General features: G+C 38.6%; 2 protein-coding genes across 2 annotated transcripts; both read left to right on the top strand.

Annotated features, from left to right (window-relative positions):
• The first annotated feature begins 657 nt into the window (after positions 1–657).
• On the top strand, positions 658–11,993 carry LOC148735739 (uncharacterized). Its single transcript, XM_088755707.1, has 6 exons — positions 658–1,545; positions 2,010–2,104; positions 7,850–8,006; positions 8,743–8,806; positions 9,013–9,486; positions 9,952–11,993. Exons 1-6 carry the CDS (start codon positions 856–858, stop codon positions 10,080–10,082), a joined length of 1,611 nt encoding a protein of 536 aa, XP_088611833.1. The 5' UTR covers positions 658–855; the 3' UTR covers positions 10,083–11,993.
• A 2,905-nt stretch (positions 11,994–14,898) lies between these two features.
• Positions 14,899–21,158, top strand: LOC148735738 (uncharacterized). Its single transcript, XM_088752990.1, has 4 exons — positions 14,899–15,155; positions 17,204–17,354; positions 19,143–19,442; positions 20,535–21,158. The coding sequence occupies exons 1-4, from the start codon at positions 14,899–14,901 to the stop codon at positions 21,156–21,158; spliced, it is 1,332 nt and encodes a 443-aa protein (XP_088609116.1).
• The last annotated feature ends 16 nt before the right edge of the window (positions 21,159–21,174 follow it).

The raw sequence follows: 21,174 nt of genomic DNA, 5'->3' as shown, positions 1-21,174 counted from the left end.
TTAAATGAAAATATGTTCGTATTGTTAACCCGTTTCTCCTAAGAAATATTAAAACGACCACCTACTGCTTCTAATACTAATTCCTCTTCGTTCGAAGAATTCATGAATGATATCATAAATTTTTGCCTTCCTTTTCTGAAACGGCAGAATTTATGAAAAGGTCGATTTATCGTATTGATATCTTTCAAATTTTTTAAATGTATTTTCATCTATAAGTATGTGGAACGCAGAAAGCTCTGTAGATCAGAGACAACATTGTTTGGTTCCTATGGTAATAAAGGAAGTACTCCTTGAAAAAAAAATTACATTTGAGTGTGTTTTACATGTGAAATATTCATAAATAGCTGCGATAACGGATGGAAATCGTTAAAATCTCATTTTGTTTTCGGAAATTTCTCTCTCTGAATTACTCACGAAACTGATCTCGAACTCTTCAATGATTTAATTACATTTAATCTGAAGGAAATTTGTGCCGCGTTGTATTTGTTTTATTCCAATGCGCAGAAATTAAAGCGCTGGCTGGCGTTTATTATTCATGCTTATATACAAACAATTACTAAATTATCACCAGTTATTCTATTACAGGTTTAATAGCTTACCCGTCAACAATAATTGTTTTGATCATCTAGATATCTAAAACACATTGAGATTGGTCGCAACCTGACATTAGATTTCAGATGGCTTGCCTAAATTTAGCTCTCCACGTTTTAATATGCTAATATAACATAAAAACGTCAACGACTTGCTCAAAGTAAAGAAGCATCTGGTACCGAATATGAATAAATAAGCTGTACAAGACTTATATTGAGAGGAATTAAAGTCGGCGCGGTTTATTTTGCAGATTCGTCTCTTAATATGAAAACCATAGCATATCTTTTCGCTACAATTGGAGTCTTAATTGTCTGTGACATTGAAGGAGTGGTGCATTATGGAGGAGGATGTGAGAAATTTTGTTGCAACGGCTCAGAGCACGATCTCAAAAATTGCTGCCGAAAAGCGGAATTATATGTCGTTGCAGTGCCACGCTTTTACACCAATCGATGTATAAAAAAGTTTGTGATGTTCTGCAGTGCCCAAAAAAATTCCTCAAGGAACTTGACCTCAATTCAGGAGATGTGCTGTGCACGTAGGAATCATAACTGCTCTAGCCAGAACTCATCACGGTTAAGGGAGCATAAAATCTCCGTAGAATGGAACAAAGAAAGGTTTTGGGCGAAGCCTAAAATCAATTACAAGGAATGGAATTTAACACAAGCGGAACTGTTTTTGAAGATGGCAACACAAGGTTGCTTAAATAACGAACTAAACCAAACTCAGTCAGCGCTTTCCGTCCAGTATAGATATCCAGTATTTAAAAGCTTGCAACGCTACAAGAGAGACAAAAGGTTTGTCTATGGTTTCTTCACACCAACCCCATACCTTGTGATGAGGAAAGAAAACTACGATATTCTAACAGTGGTTCGCGAATCTTTTAGGGACCTTTGGCCAACTGTCTGTATCTGCGTCACGTGGACTTTGATATCAGGGATTGTCATATGGCTTCTGGTAAGTCGGTCCGTAGTCTGTTTTTTTGAGTGAATAAGGCTAGACGGTAGTTCACTGATGCATTATTTGAAATGATAATAGTTTTAGGATTTTGTATTGGATTAAGATTTCTGGCAAAATAAATTTAAGACTCTTATTTTTAAACTGCATGTTAATATGATTCTGGATTAAGCACGAAACACTCTTGATTGAAAATGGCAAGTGTCATCCAATTTTAATTAATGATTTAATTTTGACTCTGACTCCCTCGTGAAGTGTTTTTTTTTTTTTTTTTTTTTTTTTTTTTTCTCTTCTCTCTTTGTTTCACTGTTCACCAAACATAAAGACGACGACCCCTCACTTCTTTGGTAAAAAAAAGAAAAGAAAGAAATTTCCCTCTCACAACTAAAATATAGGTCAAAACAGTTGATTAGCTGGAGTTCCACTTTCTAAAAGGCTCGCCTAAATATATTTTGTTATTTTAGGATCATCGGAAGAATTCGATTGAGTTTCCAGCGACATTCTGCAAAGGTGTTCTTGAAGGAGCATGGTGGGCGACGGTAACCATGACAACAGTAGGGTAAGTGTTAGTTCTGAAACGCTAATTATTTTCTTTGTACTTTAGATTATTGCTTAACCGCCTATTGTCTATGCTTAGTTAATGTTTATCTACGTTACGGTTTATTTTTGTCGATTAATGTAATTGGTGTGAAAATGTTACGCAATTTATGTCATTCATTCGCTCATATCACGGGCTTGCGACAAAGGGAGAACCATTTTTTTGATCGCTGTCAAGGGGTCTTGCGTTCCGCTAGTCAGTGTAAAATTGTTTTGTCTATCCCGCTACCCGCGCTTTTCAAGTACGCTAGGAGCTCTACCAAATTCGAAGCACACACACATAATTCTACCACATTTGCTATCGCAATCACACCAATTATTCAGCAACTACCTTATTTATCGCTACCTGGCTACGTTCCATTTTGTATCACATAAAATTAAAACACTTGGGATTGTTACACGTGGTGCTTGTGCGTTCGTTTTGGAGCTCTATGTACTAGCTACCCTTCCACTACTAAGCGACGCTACCCTGCGATTCTCTGGAATTCACAGTAAGAAGAACTGAATTGCGGAAGACAACGACTCATAACCATAATCCTTTTAGAGGAACAACATCTTTCTCAAATCCCTTCTTTGTCAGGTACAAAACTGAACATAAAATACTTGAGAGTATTAATATCAGCATTATATAAGGACAGGGTAATACGATCCTACGTTCTTGGTGCGGATATCAAAGACGCTTTCGTCATTTGTTAGCCGCACTTTTAGACATAGTTATTTAATTCCAATCCAAGAGAGATCTTAGGGCGGATTCGACTGTCTATCTATGTGTGAACCTTTTTTGTCATTTAACTTGAATGAAATTACTTGAGTCTAATAAACTCTTGAAGAGTGAGCCTTTATCATTAATAATTATTATAAGCGACTTTTTTTCAAGACCACATCAACCAAAAAATGACTATCCTCATATTTCAGTCAGAGATGCTTTATAGTGAACTTAGAAACTTAGTAAGGTTTTTTTTCCCCAGACTCTCTTCTTTATCTCAAAAAATTAACGAAAAGTGAAACGAGCATCGGTAGCCATAAAATGGTAGAAATCAGTGCCCCAGATAGAGGCAAATGAACTTTGCTCATGAAAAGCGCAAAAGAAAGCAAGCTTGTATCAATTAGACAAATTTACTTAGGAGAAATTGAGGTATGGCTTGAGTCTTAAAATGGACCAAATCATTTAACTTCGACATCACGGAACGCTTTTAAAAATCACCAATAGTTCAAATCCAAATATCGCCTTTCGTGGCAATTTTCAGTTATCATTTTCACCATGCGGTATAACTCAGAATTGGTTCAGGTTAAGCTCATGATAAGTGGAAATGGTGTTGTTTTCGAGGATATAAAATTAGTTGGGGCTTTTCATTTCCGCACGGAAAAACCAGGCTGAACTTCGTAGAAATCGCAACATCGTTATTTACTTCACGACATAATCTAATTAGGCACCCCGTGGTTAAATCCGGATCCGGAATTCCAAGCAGACTTTAGAGAGTTCGGGCCATAACCATTTCTGGATATCGATTTCGAGCTTTGTGATTGGGTGAGATCAAAACCAAAACAAAGCAAATTTGGCTGAGAGGTACTGGCAACAAGAAGAAGTTGAATTTTTCTTTTTTTGTGGCGGCCATATGGTCGCGAGCCGAAACAGAATTCGCTAGTAAGGACTGGACGTGAGATATCATTAAAACGATTCATTTATTTCAAACATTCAACATGCATGACCTCTACATCCTCGCATTCTGGAAGAGTACAGTGGATTCTTTCCGGTACAAATTGTTTGTAACGCTGTGGTCCTTCTACCCAGAGCGCCGTAGGAATAAAAGCTTCTCCGCCAGCCTGGATGTTACTGTTGATTCTCCATTGATTTCCCTATTTTCGGTTACAAGAAAACCGACTATAGAAGGTTGAACCGAATAACGCGCACTAATAACAATAGGGACGAAAGAGGTGTGACATCGCGCAATCGTAAAAATTTCATTTCTCCCCAGTATAGATCGACGAAAGACAATATCCTGCTTCTCTCCGATTTTTAATTAGGCATGTATCAATTTTCAGTCCAACAAGCCTTTCCAAAACAGTAAAAATAAGGCAAGAAAATAATAACATGCCGAACCCTGCCGATGTGCTGCTCTTTGACATCTTCTAAAGTGTATGTCTTCTTCTGCGATTTGCTGAATATTGGACTTCTCGTCGAGCCTCTGGAATGTGTTCCATTTCTCATGGAAGAAGGCAAGTCGCTGCTTGCGGGTCATACGTGTTATCGTCTTTACTTTGAGTAATAAGTGGTGTTCCATGTGGAGCTTTGACCTTTAGATAATGATGCCTGGAAAGTAAACGCCAATAAATACATGAGTGGGATTGAAATAAAAGCTAGTAGTCACAAGCGATTTTAAGACAACTACACAAGATCGAATTATATGCAAGAGAATCACACAAGGTATTTTGCGCAATTGATCGATTCGCGGAAGAATCTAGATCTGAGATTACTATAAATTCGGTCCTATAGGTTTAAGTCAGCAATAATGTAGCCGTTACACTTACCCTTTGATTTGAAAACCCTGTATGGAAATTTTTTACAGGTCTATCACCGCAAAATGTGAAAGCACGTGCAGTGTTTTTAAACGAGTTTTGCAATCACAGACAAGTCTCTCCCGTGCTTGTAGACGAAAAATTCACTCTTATCAGTCCGTGTAGTTAAACTGCAACCTTTGTTTCCGGAATGCTGTCAATAGAGACACTTCGGCAAGGCTTTTCACTAGTGTGTTTTCTTTATTTCCATCATCATACCGCTCTTAGCGCAAATTTTCCGGATGCGATACCTGACAGTAATACAGAGCACATGAAATGTCTTTTGTCCACACGATTTTCATTCAATATAATTATTCATTTTTTGTGGCAATTTCCTCTGGATTGGAAACTGTGCGAGCTCTACAGAGAAATCGCTTGCACCCGTACCCCGAACAGATTGAGGATGGATGAATCTCTCTGCTGTCAAGATCGAAATTGATTTAAAAATTTCTTCCAGAGCTCCTATTTAAAAGTTTCTTTGATTGCAGCACTGACCCTAGTCCGCGGCAGATCATTTTTTGTGCCACAAAGACGACTTTGTCTCGAGATATAAAATGTGTTCATCCATGCTGTTAGCCTGATCTCAAATTTACAATGTAATCTTTATAGAGAAATTGTTAGTTCTTTTGATACTTCAGCTAATACTATTTCAGCTAATTTTGTGCCGTAAAGTCAATTTTTAACACCTAAAGACTGTCAGCAATAACAGTGTTGAGGCCGAAACAGATTTAATTTTAGACTGAGCGCCAATTCTTAGCATACCTTCCAGCAATTACACTTGATTACCTGTTCCGGGCATCACTGTTTTATTAGGCGTACATGTCCTTGCAACTTTTTACCTCGTGCTTGCGTTTTCTTGCAAGAAATTTATTGTAGAGAAAGAGTTACAAATGATCACAAGGTTGTCTTATTTTTATAGGTGTGGTCGTTAACTCAATCGAATAAGTTTTGCTAAGCGTACTAATTGACATTGCTTTCTTAGATTTTGACGGTCAAAAAGCGTTGAATCGGTGTCAGTGACGTTATACTCCGATCAATCGCTGTTTTAACATCCGGGGAAACCCACAGGCTTTTCACTGTCGTCCTTTGAACCTTACCTGGGTGGGGTATCGAATTTGAACCGGAAGTATTAGGTCTTTCCAGTGGAATAATGGCGGTTTACCTTTTAATATGTAGGTACTTAAAGTGGATGGCTCAGAATATAGGGTCTGTAAGGTCTAGGTTGTGGAGTTTGACTAGTCAAGTCAATTGCTGGTCGTGCCTTTTTACAAAAGATGTGACGATGAAATGAGGGTGTCAATAGAAAGATGGCTTTCACGGCTTACGGTTACAGTTTTTGGCCATTTTATACGGCTAATGCTATATTTTTTACTGTTACATTATTTTTAGGACTAACGGTTAACATTAGTCAATTTTTACGCCTAGCGGCTAATTTCTGCCATTTTATGGCTAACAGTTTAATCCCATTGAGAACCACTAAGATCTACTGTAGCACCTGGGCAAGGCATTTGAACACGATTTTGGCCCAGGGGGGCTGGAAACAATCTTCAAAAGTTAAAATTCCTAAGAGGAGGCGCTGTTGAAGCTTTGAATTTATCGACGCATCATTTTTTTCTTCTAGCATGATAATTTCAGTATCCCTCCACCAAATCATGTCATTTGTCTGATAATCACCGAGAAAAACCATACCACAGTTTCCTCTTTCACTCACGACTGAGTCTAATGATTTTCCGTTAAAAATAATTACCATATGGGTTTTCAACGGGGTGGGGGTGAGTCCTCCTACAGTTGTATCTCTGCTTTTCAGTGAAAGACTCTTCCAAGGTAACATTCTATATTATCTATCTACTTTAAGAGTGTTATTCTCGTGGCCGAAGAAGCGCAGGAAGGGAACAATCAAATGTGTTTCTGTCGACCTTGCGTGACAAACGCTCGAGTATGTTGATTTCCTAGTAATATCAGATTGCTCCCCATCTTCATCGTCTTCGGCAAAGAACATTTGACCTGCCGTTATAAATGATTGAATTGTCCTCTTTCAAGTCCACAATGAAGCTCAAGTTTACCCTCAAACTTTCTTAAGACTCATAGGTGTTCGAATACGCAAAGAAAAACAGGCGCCCTCCGTTAGCTTACGGAATGTTATTGTAAACAATTTCGCCTTCGAAATGGATGAAAATTTGAAACGAGAGCAGAGATAAAAATCAATCTGCCGTGGTTAGCTATGCAAGGCTAGCTTACTGTATTGATTTCCTAATCGAACATGGTGCTAACTTCTAAAGTGTGCTTTGAATTTCGGATTTAACCGCAGGGTGCCTGATTAGATTATGTTAAGGTTTTCACAATGTTCAGCCCGGTTTTTCCGTGCGGAAATGAAAAGCCCCAAACTAATTTTTATATCCTCGAAAACAACGCCATTTCCACTTATTATGAGCTTAATCTGAGCCGATTCTGAGTCATAATGCAGGGGGAAAAAGATAATTGAAAATTTGCCACGAAATGCGATATTTGAATTTTGAAATATTGGTTATTTTTAAAGCGTTATGTGATGTCAAAATTAATTTAAATGGTTCCGTTTCAGTCTCGTGATTTTTCCAAGCAAAAAAATAAAAATAAAACCATTTCCTTTGCCGTCATTCGATAAGAGACTGGTCGGAGCCAACTTGGCTTTACGTACCGTGTTGGATATTCAGCGCCTCATATTCAACGTGTGCTAATTGAATAGTTATAATTTGAATTGAATTGGTAAATTGGCCACCGTTACGATTATAAAAGCTGACGTTTCGAGCTTTAGCCCTTCGTCGGAGCGAATAGGGGAATTGTGGGTTGTGTGTGCTTTTAAAGGCAGAAAAAGGAGCTACGTGATTGGTTGGAACATGGCAACGAGAAAAACACGAATAAATTAGTGGAATGAAAAGCGTTCGTTGATACCTGTGGGATTTAGAGTGTCGGTTTGAAAGATGAGCTTTTGAAAGATGAGGATTTGAAAGATGAGCTTTGAAAGATGAGCTTTTGTTCAAGAGTTTTCCGGCTTTCCGTGCTACCTAAGTGTAAGGAAAGACCGCAGATTGCCATGTGTTGCTTAGAATGGTTTGGTAGTTGTTGAATAGTTGTTGAATAACACTATTCGTAGCTTTGTTTATTTCCCCAACAGGTATGGAGATAGGTCGCCCAAGTCTCTTCCGGCCCGCATTTATGCTACAGCCTGGATGATAATTGGTATGATGATTCTGTCTACACTCACCGCTGAAGTTTCTTCAGGATTGGTGAGAAAGGCGATAATAACTCATGAAACAACTATAGGTCGATCTGTAAGTACCATGATAGATTTGTTGTTTGAGTGTAATAATTTGTATGGAACCATTAGATTGGTGGCGAAACATCAGCAGACGGCAAACTAAATCTTATTCAAAGCAAACAGTATTGATATCGTCGATGAAATTTTGCTCACATCTTGTTACGTATAGATCAGCACGAAACACAACATAAGTAAGATATCACAATGTGACATAATGCATGCATGGGTTCCTTCGTTGCTTCGTTCCTTTTTTCCTTGGTTGCTTAGTTGCTTGGTTGCTGGGTTCTTTGGTTCTTTTGTTCCTTAGTTCCTCGGTTGCTTGGTTACTTGGTTGCTTGGTTGCTTTGTTGCTTGGTTGCGTGGTGGTTGCTTGGTTGCGTGGTTGCTTGGCTGCTAGGCTGCTTGGCTGCTTGATTGCTTGGTTTCTTTGTTAATTAGTTCCTTAGTTACCTGGCCGCTTGGTTGCTTGGTTACTTGGCAGCTTGGTTCCTTGGATGCTTGGGTCCTTGGTTCCTTGATTCTCTAGTTCCTTGGTTCCTTGGTTCCTTGGTTCCCTCTTTCCTTGGTTCCCTTGTTCTATCCTTCTTTTCTTCATTTGTTCCTCCGTTCCTTCGTTCCTCCGTTTCTTCATTTTCTTTTTACCTTATCTATAATCATACAAATATCAACAAGTTTTCTTTCCAAAACATTTAAAAAAATCATTGTTAATACCCTAAATAGGAGTGGATGTTTTTCTTCGTTTGTCACAGATCGGAGTTCCCACAGGCAGTCGACTTTTCTTTCGTAAGGAGTTTAGCCAAGCCACTATTAAAGGTAAAGCAAAATTACAACTAGATAATCAAGTATTTTAGAATGGTAAGCGCCTGTGCTGTATTTCTCAGAACCCTCAAGTGTATAATATAGTAACTGAGGCCTCTATTGAAGCGCCATTGTTTAATTTTCTTCTTCTTTAGCTAAATACGATGTAATGTATTTTTTTGCGATGTAATGTATTTTTTGCTCTATTTTTCAATGAACAGAGTTTAACACCGTCCAAAAACTGGAAGAACACTTAGAGCGCGGAGAGGCATCGAATAGAATTGTCCTGTACAGCTGCAAGGCCGGAAACGTCACCAACAGCAACAAGCAGATTGTTCAAGTCTTGGAGCCCCAAATCGTTGCGATCCAACTGATGAAAATAGAAAACAGCAACCCCACAAGAGATAGCGATATTCAATATGAAGATCAGCTTGCGAAATGTGTGAGGAAGAAGGTGGAGACGTTTCTTAATTATGCCGGACCAAAAAAAGAAGAAATAGAAGACGAAAATAATGAGTCAGAGGAGACAAAATGTGATTTTGAAAAGAGCAATCATAGCAAGCTGAAAGAGTTTCAACCTTTCGAAATGAAAGCCATCATTATTTACGCGTCAGCAAGCCTCGTGGTCGTGACATTTGTTGTTGGGATTGTATTTGATTTGATCAGATCCCGTAGACAAAAATATTTTACCCAAGGTATTTCGTAGATTAAATAATGGAGATGGGTCTTTTAAATTCACGATTAATCTATTTTATTTTAGTATATACCAAAAAAGGGGTTGAGGGCGCGCTCTTATTGGCTAACTCAAATTCCGCATACCCAGTACTATTCATCTCTTAGGAACCCGCTCTGGATTTACAGCTCACTGCTCCCCTTCCTCCCTTCCCCCCTCCCGCAAAAAAGTAACCTTTACATATTGAATAAACCATATTTTTGTGCTATATTATTTCACTGTTTTACCAAAACAGCTTTTAATAAAATTGCTATTCACCTAGCTGCTCCACGACTAGGTGTTATCCGCTACTAGCCACTTTTTTGGTAATTAGTTGTTAGAGTTAATCGGCATTGCCCTTAGGCAATATGAAGCGAATTCTGTGTTCTGATTGCCTTGTTTTTAACCAGAGCACATTAAAATTGACTTCTCTATTCTCTTCTTTTAGCTGATGTGGAAGCTTGTCGTGGTCGAAAGTACAATGCAGTTGAAAAGAAGATGGAACGAAGAGCGGAAAAGGAAACAAAAGATGAAATGGAACTGTCAACTGTTCCTAGGATAATGGGTGTAAAAACGTAAAGAGGGGAGGGTTACCGTACAGTTCTAGTTTTGTTGCTGTTGTTTTTGTAAGGTGGAGGCCGTTTTGCTATTGTGTCTATCAGTTTTTTAGGAGGTTGATTGGTAAGGTCTTTTTATAATCGTTCAAAAACAATACTGTTGTTCTTTTCTTTCCAAAGGTCTCTCAAACGAACTAATTTTATGACACACTGATTTTTACAGGAAAACAAAAAAAAATTTACATGAATTCTAACACACTCTTCCCCTAAGACGCCTAAATATGCAGATCCCATATCGTTGCGCCCGGCTGTAAAGAACACAGAACTTGAGACCGATCAGGCCGAAATTTCTGATCCTCATCAACTTACAAAAGCAACAACACTTGTATCAGTACTCTAGCTTTTTAAATTTTTAAACATATTATGCAGATTTCGGATGATAAAACAGTAGGGCGATGATTTATAAAAAAAATATATGCAAAAGTTAGGGAAGAGATGTTAATGTATACGAATCGATTTTCGTAAGTATATTAATAGAATATGATAGCAATAAATCTTAAGTCTATTTTTAACGAGTTCCAAGTGAGAGCCATTGTCCGGCTTTCTCATTTGGTCCCCCGGTTTATGTCCATTTTATCGATTTTCGTGGTTTATTTCAAGTCTTGAAGGCCGATAAAGCGATTTCAATGAATGAGAGATCCTAATGAAAATTTTCAAAAGGCAGTTTGAAATTGTTATTCTTGAGTAAACGAGATTGAAATTTCATATTAGGAAATAACTACGAGCTCTAAAAGCAACTTTCAATTGCGTACAACAAAATAAAGATATAAAAGATATAAAAAGGTATATAATAAGAGTTATCTAATAAACTGCATGATTGGTTCTTATCTAAGATCTATTAGGTAGAGACGCATTGATGACGTCACCACTGACAAAATCTTTTCTTAGTTATATAAAATAAATATATTTTAAATTGCTTTATCTGTTCAGTAAAAGATCAAAAAAGACGTCAAGATGTGGTTAAAACGTTAATGACACACTTGGCTGCGCCTCGTGCGTAACTTTTTAGTATTACCATACTTTGACGTCACCTTTAATCTTTTACTAAACAGACGCGAGGCAACATGGGCTCTATTTTTTAACTAACCACCTTACCCTTATGACGAGTACTTCATAAGGAGACTGAAGAAACCAGGAAGAAATGCCACTTTTGCCTGCAACTTGTCTGGCTGAAAAAAAACGATTACAATATCGTGTAAATGAAAAGTAAACGAAAATCATAAAACCACACTGTTTTCTTCCAATGTATCGCTAGCCCGTGTAACTGGTGATTTTAAATGGGCTTTGAAGAGTCGAAAAACAGAGCCACGGAAACAGGCAGCAAAGCCCATCCGCCGATACACGTTATGCAATATGTTGCACCGTCTTGTGACAAGTCGCAACAATCATTCGATGGAATAATATTGCAGCTTTACATTTTTTTTTAGCAAATATTGCCTAAGCGATTAAAAGAAGATCAATGGATTCGTCGTCATGATATATCTTTTTGCTGAAATATCGCCGTAGCTTTAGATCGTGTAGCGTTCAGGTGAGGTAGCAGCAGGGCACTTTTTTACTTCCGCACTTTGCGTAGACGGCCAAAAGCAAACTTCTCGTATGCTCTTTAGCTTTCACCCCGTCATTAGCACAGTATTGAGTTAAAATTGCTTTGATTGGGCGCTTTAATGACGTTCGTGGTATCATAATTAATAATGCGTATACCTTAATACTTAATCACCGAAGGAAACGATTAACTTAAAAGTATAACATTTTTTAAGCCACCACTTAAAATCTTAGGAAGTGAGATAAATCAATAAGATTGCAATGCATTGTAACGAAAGCTCGTTATGAAGAAATGGTCCATTGTAACGGAATAAATTCAACCTTTTGAATTTGCAAAAGATCGTAAAGGCTGAAACAGAGTGAAGGCACTGATCAATGTTATTGACTTTCTATCTCGATCAATATTATTGACTTTCTATCTCGATCAATATTATTGACCTTCTATCTCGATCGTCCTCTTAGAAATTTACTGAATTGCTCAGTGCTTATGATCGGATATAAATGTAATTTCTGAGCGGGTCTTACTTTGGGGAAATCGCTTTTTTGAAAACGCCCTCATTTTCAGCGTTTTTTTGCATTAAAAGAAATTCGTAACGTCCGCAAGTTAGGAATTCTCGCCCTCCAAAAATAACGAACCAATTTAAACAATCATTTTACATCAATCACCGCTACTTTTAATTTAGAAATCGGACTGACTGTCAGTGCTGTTCACAAGTGTTTCCATAGAGCACGAAAATAAGAGACAAACAACATATCGTCATGACACGACGGAAAACGCGTGCACTGTAAGTACCTCCCGTTGTCCTATACAAAACCTTAGAAAACTTTTCTAAGTCTTTTATGGGACCACAGCAGGTACTTACGGTGCAAGCGTTTTCCGTCCTGTTATGACTGATTAATCACGGTCATGAGTAATTCTATGAGAACAGCATCGTTCGCTTGCTCGGAAAGATTAGAGAAACACTTTCGGTTTAACAAGCTATACACTAGCGTTTTCATGGAGTAGGATAAAAATCAACGAAGATTATGTTTTCATGCTATTAGTAATTCTCTAGGAATACGCTTGGAAAATGCAGCGATCGCACACTCGGGAAAACTAGAGGAAAACGTTCAGGAAGACAAGCTAGGACTAGCGTTTTCGTGGAGCAGGAAAACAATCGGCGTACTTTTTTTTATGGCATTTACTTTTCGTAATTCTGCAGGAAAACGCTCGACAAATGCAGCGTTCGCGCGCTCGGGAAAATTATAGAATGCCGTTCAGGAAAACAAGCTAGACACTAGCGTTTTCATGGAGCAGGAAAACAATTGACAAACATCATCTTTTCATGGTATTTACCGTTGTTAATTATGCGGGAAACGCTTGGAAAGTAAAGCGATCGCGCGCTCGGAAAAACTAGAGTAAAATGTTCAGGAAAACAAGCTAAACAACAGCGTTTTCGTGGAACAGGAAAACAATCGACAAACATCATGTTTCCATGGCATTCTCAGTTGGTTATTCTGTGGGAATACGCTTGGAAAATGCTGCGTTCGCGCGCACGGGAAAACTGTAGAAAAACGTTCAGGATAACAGGCTAATAATTGGAGTCTTCCTGATGCTGGATAACTTGTGATAAACTTCGTGTCTTTCCAGAGTTTTACTGAGGGTGGGCAGTGAATTTGCCGTACGTTTTCAGATATCGGAAAACGCTAGTTTAATGTTGAATTTCCAAGACATTCACCATTTCGTAAAATTAACAATGAACGACGGTTTCATTGCCGTGTATCAATATTTGTGTCATCCGTATCAGCTTGTCTCCTTCAACTATTTTGTTTGACTTTTAAGCCTACAAAAATTTTATACGCGCAAAGCGATGTTTATATAGCGGCTAAAAATTTGGTGAAAGGAAACTAGAAAGTCTAAAAGCAGTTTGATTTATTGGCTACCATTAGGTATTGGCTACCATTAGGTTTTCTTTACATAATATCTAGTGCTTGATAATCCTTCTTATCGTTTTAATTTGGGCATTTACTTGTAAAGCGAGCGATATTGTCATAAAAAATCATGCGCTGACGACGGCAATTGTTTGAAATGTCCACTTATAGTTCCGATCATGGGAAAACCATGAGTCTCTTCAGCTATCAGAAGAGAGTAACAAAAGGATAGGATCACAACAGAAGTGTTCCTACATTGTAACATTTTTTAGCTTGGTGAAAACCCCACTAACCGTCAATGAAATCATTATGAAAAAGACTCTATACTCAAGTAATAATCCACTTTACTGAAGAGATTTTCCCTTAGACCCATGACAAAAAATATCATTCGTTGGTACAAGTACACTTTGTAATATCTGTATAGCGTGAGCAGAAAGCTCCAAATGGAAAACATTAAGGCAGTAATTGCTACCAATACCATTATTATAAAAGCCTTAATTCTTTTGCGGAGGGGATTCATTCTTTTGCGGAGGGGATTCATTCTTTTGCGGAGGGGATTCATTCTTTTGCGGAGGGGATTCATTCGAATGCTGCCCGGGACTGGGGATAAGTAATCTTCGAGTAATACGCTTAGAGTAAGAAAGAAAATAGTAACTAAATGAACACGAAAAAGCCGTTCAGCTGTTAATCGAATACAGTAAATTAACGGAAATCAGCTAAAATGCTAGGCATTAATATAATTACTTCTTCTCCCAAAAGATACCACGGCAATGGGAAAGAGTTTATTTCAAAAGAAAACTTAATAATGTACCTCCAGAAGCTTATGCGGCCCTGGTGTGTACCCTAGTTTCGAACTGCACTGCATTTCCCTTCACACTGAGCTTTTTTAAACCTGCTGGTAGTATAATTCATTGCTTTCCATAACCTGTCTCCTTTAAAGTTTTGCGATTTGAATCTCGTCTCCAAATTAAAGAAAGGAGGCAATGTTCTTTGTTCAGATTCCAGTTCCATTACAAAGACTTTATAAGACGATTCTCGTGCCATAAGTGCATTTTGGCTTTGAGGGCTGCTGTGCCCTAAACAAACTCTTAAGGCTTAGACACACTATGCGACAAATCGCTGCGACACATCGCGGCGACCTGTCGCCTCGTCTACACTCCTGCTACGACTAGTCGCTGCGACAAGGTACTTGTTCAGTGCACGCAAGCGAATTTGGAAGAGGAGAAATGTGAACTAGTTTCCAAATTTAACATGGCGGACCAGCGAATACAGCGAAAGTCAAACAAAAAGAAGCTTTTCCGGCGTTCTGTTAGTGATACTGTTGGATGACGAAGAATATAAACACGTGGAAAGATGATGGACACGACGATGAGTGTCAAGAAGAGAAGAAAGACAGGCTTATTACAATACTTTTTAAGGAACTGGCCATTGAGGATTCTGATGGATTTGCAGAATATATGGGAATGTCTCATCATAAATCTAAACAGCCGTTGAAAATCCGCATTGCTCCTTCAGTGCAGAAGAAAGATACTCCTATGCGAAATTCAATACCTCCAGGTGAACGTTTGGCGTTTTCCCTTAGGTATCTAGCAACTGGTGAAATTTTTCAGTCGTTGTCATTTCAGTTTCGAATTGGAAGAACAACCGTTGGCGAAATTGTAATGGAAGTTTGCACAATTATACTTGATACAGTAGGCCACCAGAGGATTGCCATCTTTTCTTTATTCCTGGTTCGCTTTTTGGCACGTTCGATTTCTTTAGCCTGGCAACCAAAGGGGCGAGTGCTTTCTTCTGGAGTGAAGTTTTCCCATGGTCTTTATGATTTCTATCCCACAGGACTCTATTTTCTTTATTACAATTACAACAATTACAATTAATTACTTGTAGAGCGCTATTTACAATGACAGATCAACAGCGCTTTACAATCAATCCTAACCCGCCCATCCCACCCCAGGGGAGGACATCCATCACAGAGTAATCTCGTGCGTGGGAAATTAACGTCTCCTACCCCTAACCCTGTAGGAGACGGGACCTCCATTTATTCGTCCCTATCCGAGAAGACTAGAATATCTAACCATTTATTGATGTTAGAGAAAGGTAGCATATTCTTCTCCATTATTTTAAGACCTTGAGTGTTGGTCCGGTCGGGGCTCGAACCCTCGACCTCCCGCACAACAGTCCAGCGCTCTATCCATTGAGCTAACCGGGAGGCGGTTGTAAAACTCGATTACCATCCTACTTGTTGTTACATTCCATCCTGAAGGGGAAGAATCCTCGGATTGCTCAGGTTGCTTATCTTGTTCCACATGTGCGGTCACCATTTTGAATGGTTTTCTGAGGGATCGTGGGAAAATAATTGACACTCCCTCATTGGTTGATTTAAATTTTGTCGTAGCGACTTGTCGTAGAGGCGTACGCACGCTGCGACAAGGCTGCCTGCGCATATTTTGTAGCTGCGATATGTCGCACGAGTTCGCACCAGTTTGAATTCGTGCGACAGCTCGCGGCGACAAAATTCTCTCTGGCCCAGCGACAAAGATTTTTACATGTCACACGAGGCGATTTGCCGCTGCGACCCGTCGCGATGACGTGTCGCAGCGATTTGTCGCTTAGTGTGTCTCGGCCTTTAAACTTTTCAGCTTTCTAGTATACAAGTGTCTACAGAAAGCGAACGAACACTGGGCTCTACCTGCATCATGATAGTCATGTTGGCCGTCGCTTAAGGCCAGCCTATTAAAAACGAAGCGTCTAGCGATGATTGCGAGATTATCAAGACCACCTTCGCACAACTTCGCCACCCAACCAAGCTAATGTATTCAACGATTAAAGAATTCATCCACAACCAAATTATCGGCAACAGGTTTAGTGCGCCTGAAGAAAACTCCAACATGGAACCCATCGTGATCTTTTTAAGACCAATTGTCGACCGACAACAAAAGAAATCAGTGTTACAAGGATCGGAATTGTCTGGAAAGTTCGCGAAAATCAATCTCACGCTATATGTTGTTTCAAGAATTTTCTAGAACTGTGACTTATCAGTTTAAAAATAGAGTTTATTGTAATAGTTATAAATAGTTACTATTGTAATGGTTATAAATAGTTACTTTTGGAAACTTCTAGACTCTCCTCGGATGCTTATAAGCAGCTCGCTAGTCAGGTTGTTGTTGTGATTTGGGACTTCTTTCCCTGTTTGTGAACTCTAAGGCCCTGTTTATACGTCGCATTAGAGACGAATTTAATTCACACGAATTTAATTCCAGCAATTTTCTTCGACAGTAAAGCGACGTCTAAAACGAATTAAATTCGTCTGGCAAATTAAATTCGTCCTAGACGTTTTATCCGTGTGCCCCAGACATATAAAACGTCTGAAATGCGTCTCAGCTTTATACGTCGCTTTTCAGTCGCATCGAAGTAAATGCATACATTATTTCTCGACGACCTAAATTATTCCAACGGTTAATTTTGAGCCCACGCTCACAGGTTTCACCTGCATGGCATGCGTAAGGGGAGAAGAGTTCCCGCGAAAATAGAAAACATGGTGACTGCAGGAGCCCTTTTCTGAAAAACGTTGAGTCAGACTTGTTGGGCACGCGAGGCTAAAACGAAATACAGTTGTATTTGATGTGACAGACCTGTATGTGTTCGTTTGGAATGTTCTGTGGCTGAACTGGATGAAGACGCGGAGGGATGGGAGCCGGGAAAGCGAGTTGGGTACTGTCTTCCTTATGCAAGAATTTCTACACAAAAATCCACTCCTCGGAGCCCAGAAGCAACTGTCTTGGTAAATTTGGTACAAATTCCGACGCCTTCGTCTCGCCAGAGCAATCTTTAGTATTACTGCCTCTCTGAACGCCGCCATGTTGTTTTTAGGAAGTTCTCCGCCGATAAAAGTCAATGCAGGCACAAAACGACATCGAAATTATATTCGACGTCTAAAATGAATTGACATTTAATTTCGTCTCCCAGACGAAAAAAAAATCATCAATTAAATTCGTCTCATTAAATGCGACGTATAAACCAGGCCTAAGTGATATTGTGTGACAAATGACAAGTGAAGAGATTTTCCCATTTGGATGTGAGACTGACATTCTGCTGTCAAGTCCAGAGTTGTTTACCGTGGAGTCCAACTGCGAAGGAAGTCTTCAGGAGATTTCGCCAAAGAGAAGTAAAGTACTTTGCTTGTGGTCAGATAAGTGTAGAGAAGTACATAGTTAATTTTATTTGGATTGTTCCAAGAGTAGTCGCTAGCTCGTAATAAGTTATCTCTCGTTGTTTACAGTTAAATAAATTGTGTTTCGTGGAAATAGCGAGGTTATTATCTTTCTGCCGGTAATCAGTTACCGTAACATCAGCTACACTCCTTGGGCAAGAAAATCGATGTGCGCCTACAACCACTGTCCACAAGCCGAAACATTGGATACTTTTCGAAACCCAAATAGATCAGAAAGATTCATAGATATAAGAAGTAGAGGCCGTATGGTTTTTACTCCCAACGGTAGGTCCATAACGTTCACTTGGCTATTCATATAAAGGACTTAATAACTCATCAAGGGCAAGAAGAATAAAATGAAAAGTCAGGACGGAGCATATTCATCTCCCATCCAACTGCTTCTTCTTTAACAAAATGATTACTACCGCTTTTGGTTCAAGCATCGTTCCTTCTCTTTGAGTTAATTAACAAATTCGAGCAGAAGAAAATTTATTTATTGTTGTTAATGAAAATTTTCACCATTTGCATTACATCTTTTTCTTTATTTGAAGTATAGCTCTGTGTCTTAGTCAAATGTTTCTATTCCAAATTTGAAATATGCGAAGAAAACAGCAAATTGCTCATTACACTCTGAGTTAACCATTGTAAAGAGTTTCTAAAGCTGAAGTTTCAATCTTTAATTAACCCTTCGTCAGAGTGAACCGAGGAATTGTGGGCTATGTACCTTTTATGTTCAGGAAATGGAGCTGCGCCATCGGTGGGAACATAGCTTAAAATATTGCATCCAGTTTTGCACATAAACAGCAAAAACGTGTCTCCGAATTTTTTATTTCTAAATACTTTTTTTTTAAGAGCGATTTTTGTACGATCACCTCGCATTTTTTTAATCCTATTTCAAAAATGTTCTGTAACTTTTCACTGAAATTGAATATGGCAAGTCGCAGAAACGGAGGAACACATCAAAGAAGCAAAAAACAATATTCGCTTTGACATGTAAAGTTCAAAAGGTGATTCGGGCGCTCGCATTTAGAAGTCGTGAAAAATTCGACAACGCCTTTTTTTTTATATATTTTTTGTATAGTCTGATAGCCAGTCCTATAAGCTTTAATTTGATATAGGGGTTTACATATCTACAGTTTAAACCGGACGCGCTACATCGCTTGCACCCGAGAAACCCCTGAAGGTACACGGTAACCGTAAGAAGTACTTGAATTATCTATTCCGTTTTTGTAAGATATTGAAGGAGAATTAATAATATCGGCAGGTGTTCTTATTTCCCCCCTATATGAGCGTTTTTTAAGCGGTTTGTACCAAATTACCTTTTGGTATTACCTCGCCTTCATTCAATTATTTTTCAAGAAACTTTTACGATTGACTTTCCTGCTGGTGCTCATTCAAGAGTTCAAAGTGGCGCTGCATCCATGGACAGAAAACAATACTGCTCTAGTAGGCTTTGCCTTCAAGCAACTCTATGGCATAGAATGGTTAAATTGTATTCAGATCTGCCATGACGAGCCAGAATGTATCTCTTACAACTATAACAACTCAGCAGGCAGCAATGGCTTGTGTGAGTTAAACTACTGTGGAGTTGAAGAATTGAGGAACAGAGACCGGCTATTTCTCTACTCGTTTGTGTATCAGCAAATAAGGAAAGGAAAGGTTAGTTTTACTTTTGAAATACACAGGTTGGGTTTGACTTTAAGGTTTGTGCTTGAAAAAAGTGGTCACAGATGCTCATTATTCTTAAAAGTGAAATTGCAAAGCTTGATATATTTGTTGAAATGCATTTTATTCCTAAGATAAGACAAATGAGACGTAAAACACAATCGGAACTAAGCGTTTGTATGTGTGCAAAAAAGGAAAGTAGCAACAGCCTCTCAACTTAATGAAAACGTGCATAGCTTGTTAGTCTCGTGCCCTTACTCGATGTTCCTCAGGAAATCTTAGGGCGACTGTACTCTTCAGATTAAAAGTTATAAAACAATTTTCAGCTTTCCTAAACGTTTCCTACCAATGTCTCTCTCGAATAATGTGATTAGATTATTATGCTTGGTAAAGAGATATGATGAGCCAAGCTAACCCCGTTTATGTCTGTACTGGCACTAGTCGCGCTCGTCATTTTATCGTGTCACGGTATATTTTGAGCTAATTGGAATCAGAAGTTTTTAAAGTAACACTTGGAAAAAACTTGATAACCAGAAATTCTTGGAGCGTATGGAACAATTTGTCATATAATTTGTGCAAAAATCATGCAAGGTTCCTGGATTCGTTGTTTTCATGATCAAATTTGCATTTCTAATTAACGGGGCCGCCCTTAGCTATAAATTTTTTGCCCTATTCGATGATTTTCTGAAAATAATAAACACATCATCCATAGGTAGATAATGCATACATCAAAATAATGTAATAAGAAAATATAGGTCCCTATGCTCGTCCAAGAGCTAAAGACCACCTTACTTCTCTACCTTGTCCATTGATTGAAAAACAAACAAAAAAAAAACCCATTAAGCGAAGGTTTGTCTTAATGCAACAGAACTGAACGGCTTGTTAATTAGTACTTGAGTCTCCCAAGAAGAGCTTTTCACTATTCTTTGTTTATGCCAGTTCAAAGCATTTTTCTTTTGCTTTGTCCAGCTAAAAAGATCGATTTATGCTTCGTTTGTTACTCAAGAAATTATTTGAAAAGATATCTTACCGAATTTCTTTTTTCATACATTTATTCATGTTTAGCAATGTCTTCCTACGAGCTAGCTGTCAAGAAATTCAACTAAAATACCTGAGGTGATTCATACGATTCGTCCTTTGCCAAATGCTGAGATTATTGAGGTATTCTGTGAATTTTTCATTGAAGGGAGTATATTTAGTTTTCTTTCACACAGTCTCACTCTGCGGTCGGATGCTCGGCAGATTGTCGACTCCCTCTTCAAAGACAAGAAAAACTTGTTGCTAAAACTGAGGAAAAAAGGCGATGGTCGCGAACGGTACACTCTGATTCAGCCCCACCCAGATTACGCCGACATTGATTTTGGTGGTTTGGACAATAACTCCTCTGGTTACACTCCTCCAATGAACAAATTCATGAGTAAATACATTTTCTTTGGTATCCTTCCTAAAGTTGGTGGCACCAGGAACGTGACCCTGGGTTTCAAATTTATCCATGCAGTAATCCAGTTTATAAACTACAAAGGAAATCGCAATATACATTGCGGTAGACTGGCGGTTGAAGGCAAAAAACCAATCACGTTTTTTGAGACTATAATGCCCCAGGAGTTTTTCTTTTTAACAGCATTTCATTTTGGAGACTGTGAATGTTTTACTTCCATGAACCGCTGGTTTAAAGTGTGCATTAACGCTACAGCCATTGGAATCCGTTAAACATTTCTCAGTTGAT

This window comes from Stylophora pistillata, chromosome 3 (genome assembly GCF_964205215.1).
Source record: "Stylophora pistillata chromosome 3, jaStyPist1.2, whole genome shotgun sequence".
NCBI classification, from domain to species: domain Eukaryota; kingdom Metazoa; phylum Cnidaria; class Anthozoa; order Scleractinia; family Pocilloporidae; genus Stylophora; species Stylophora pistillata.
The sequence above is the reverse complement of the archived record's forward strand: the minus strand, read 5'-3'. Positions and strand labels throughout refer to the sequence as shown.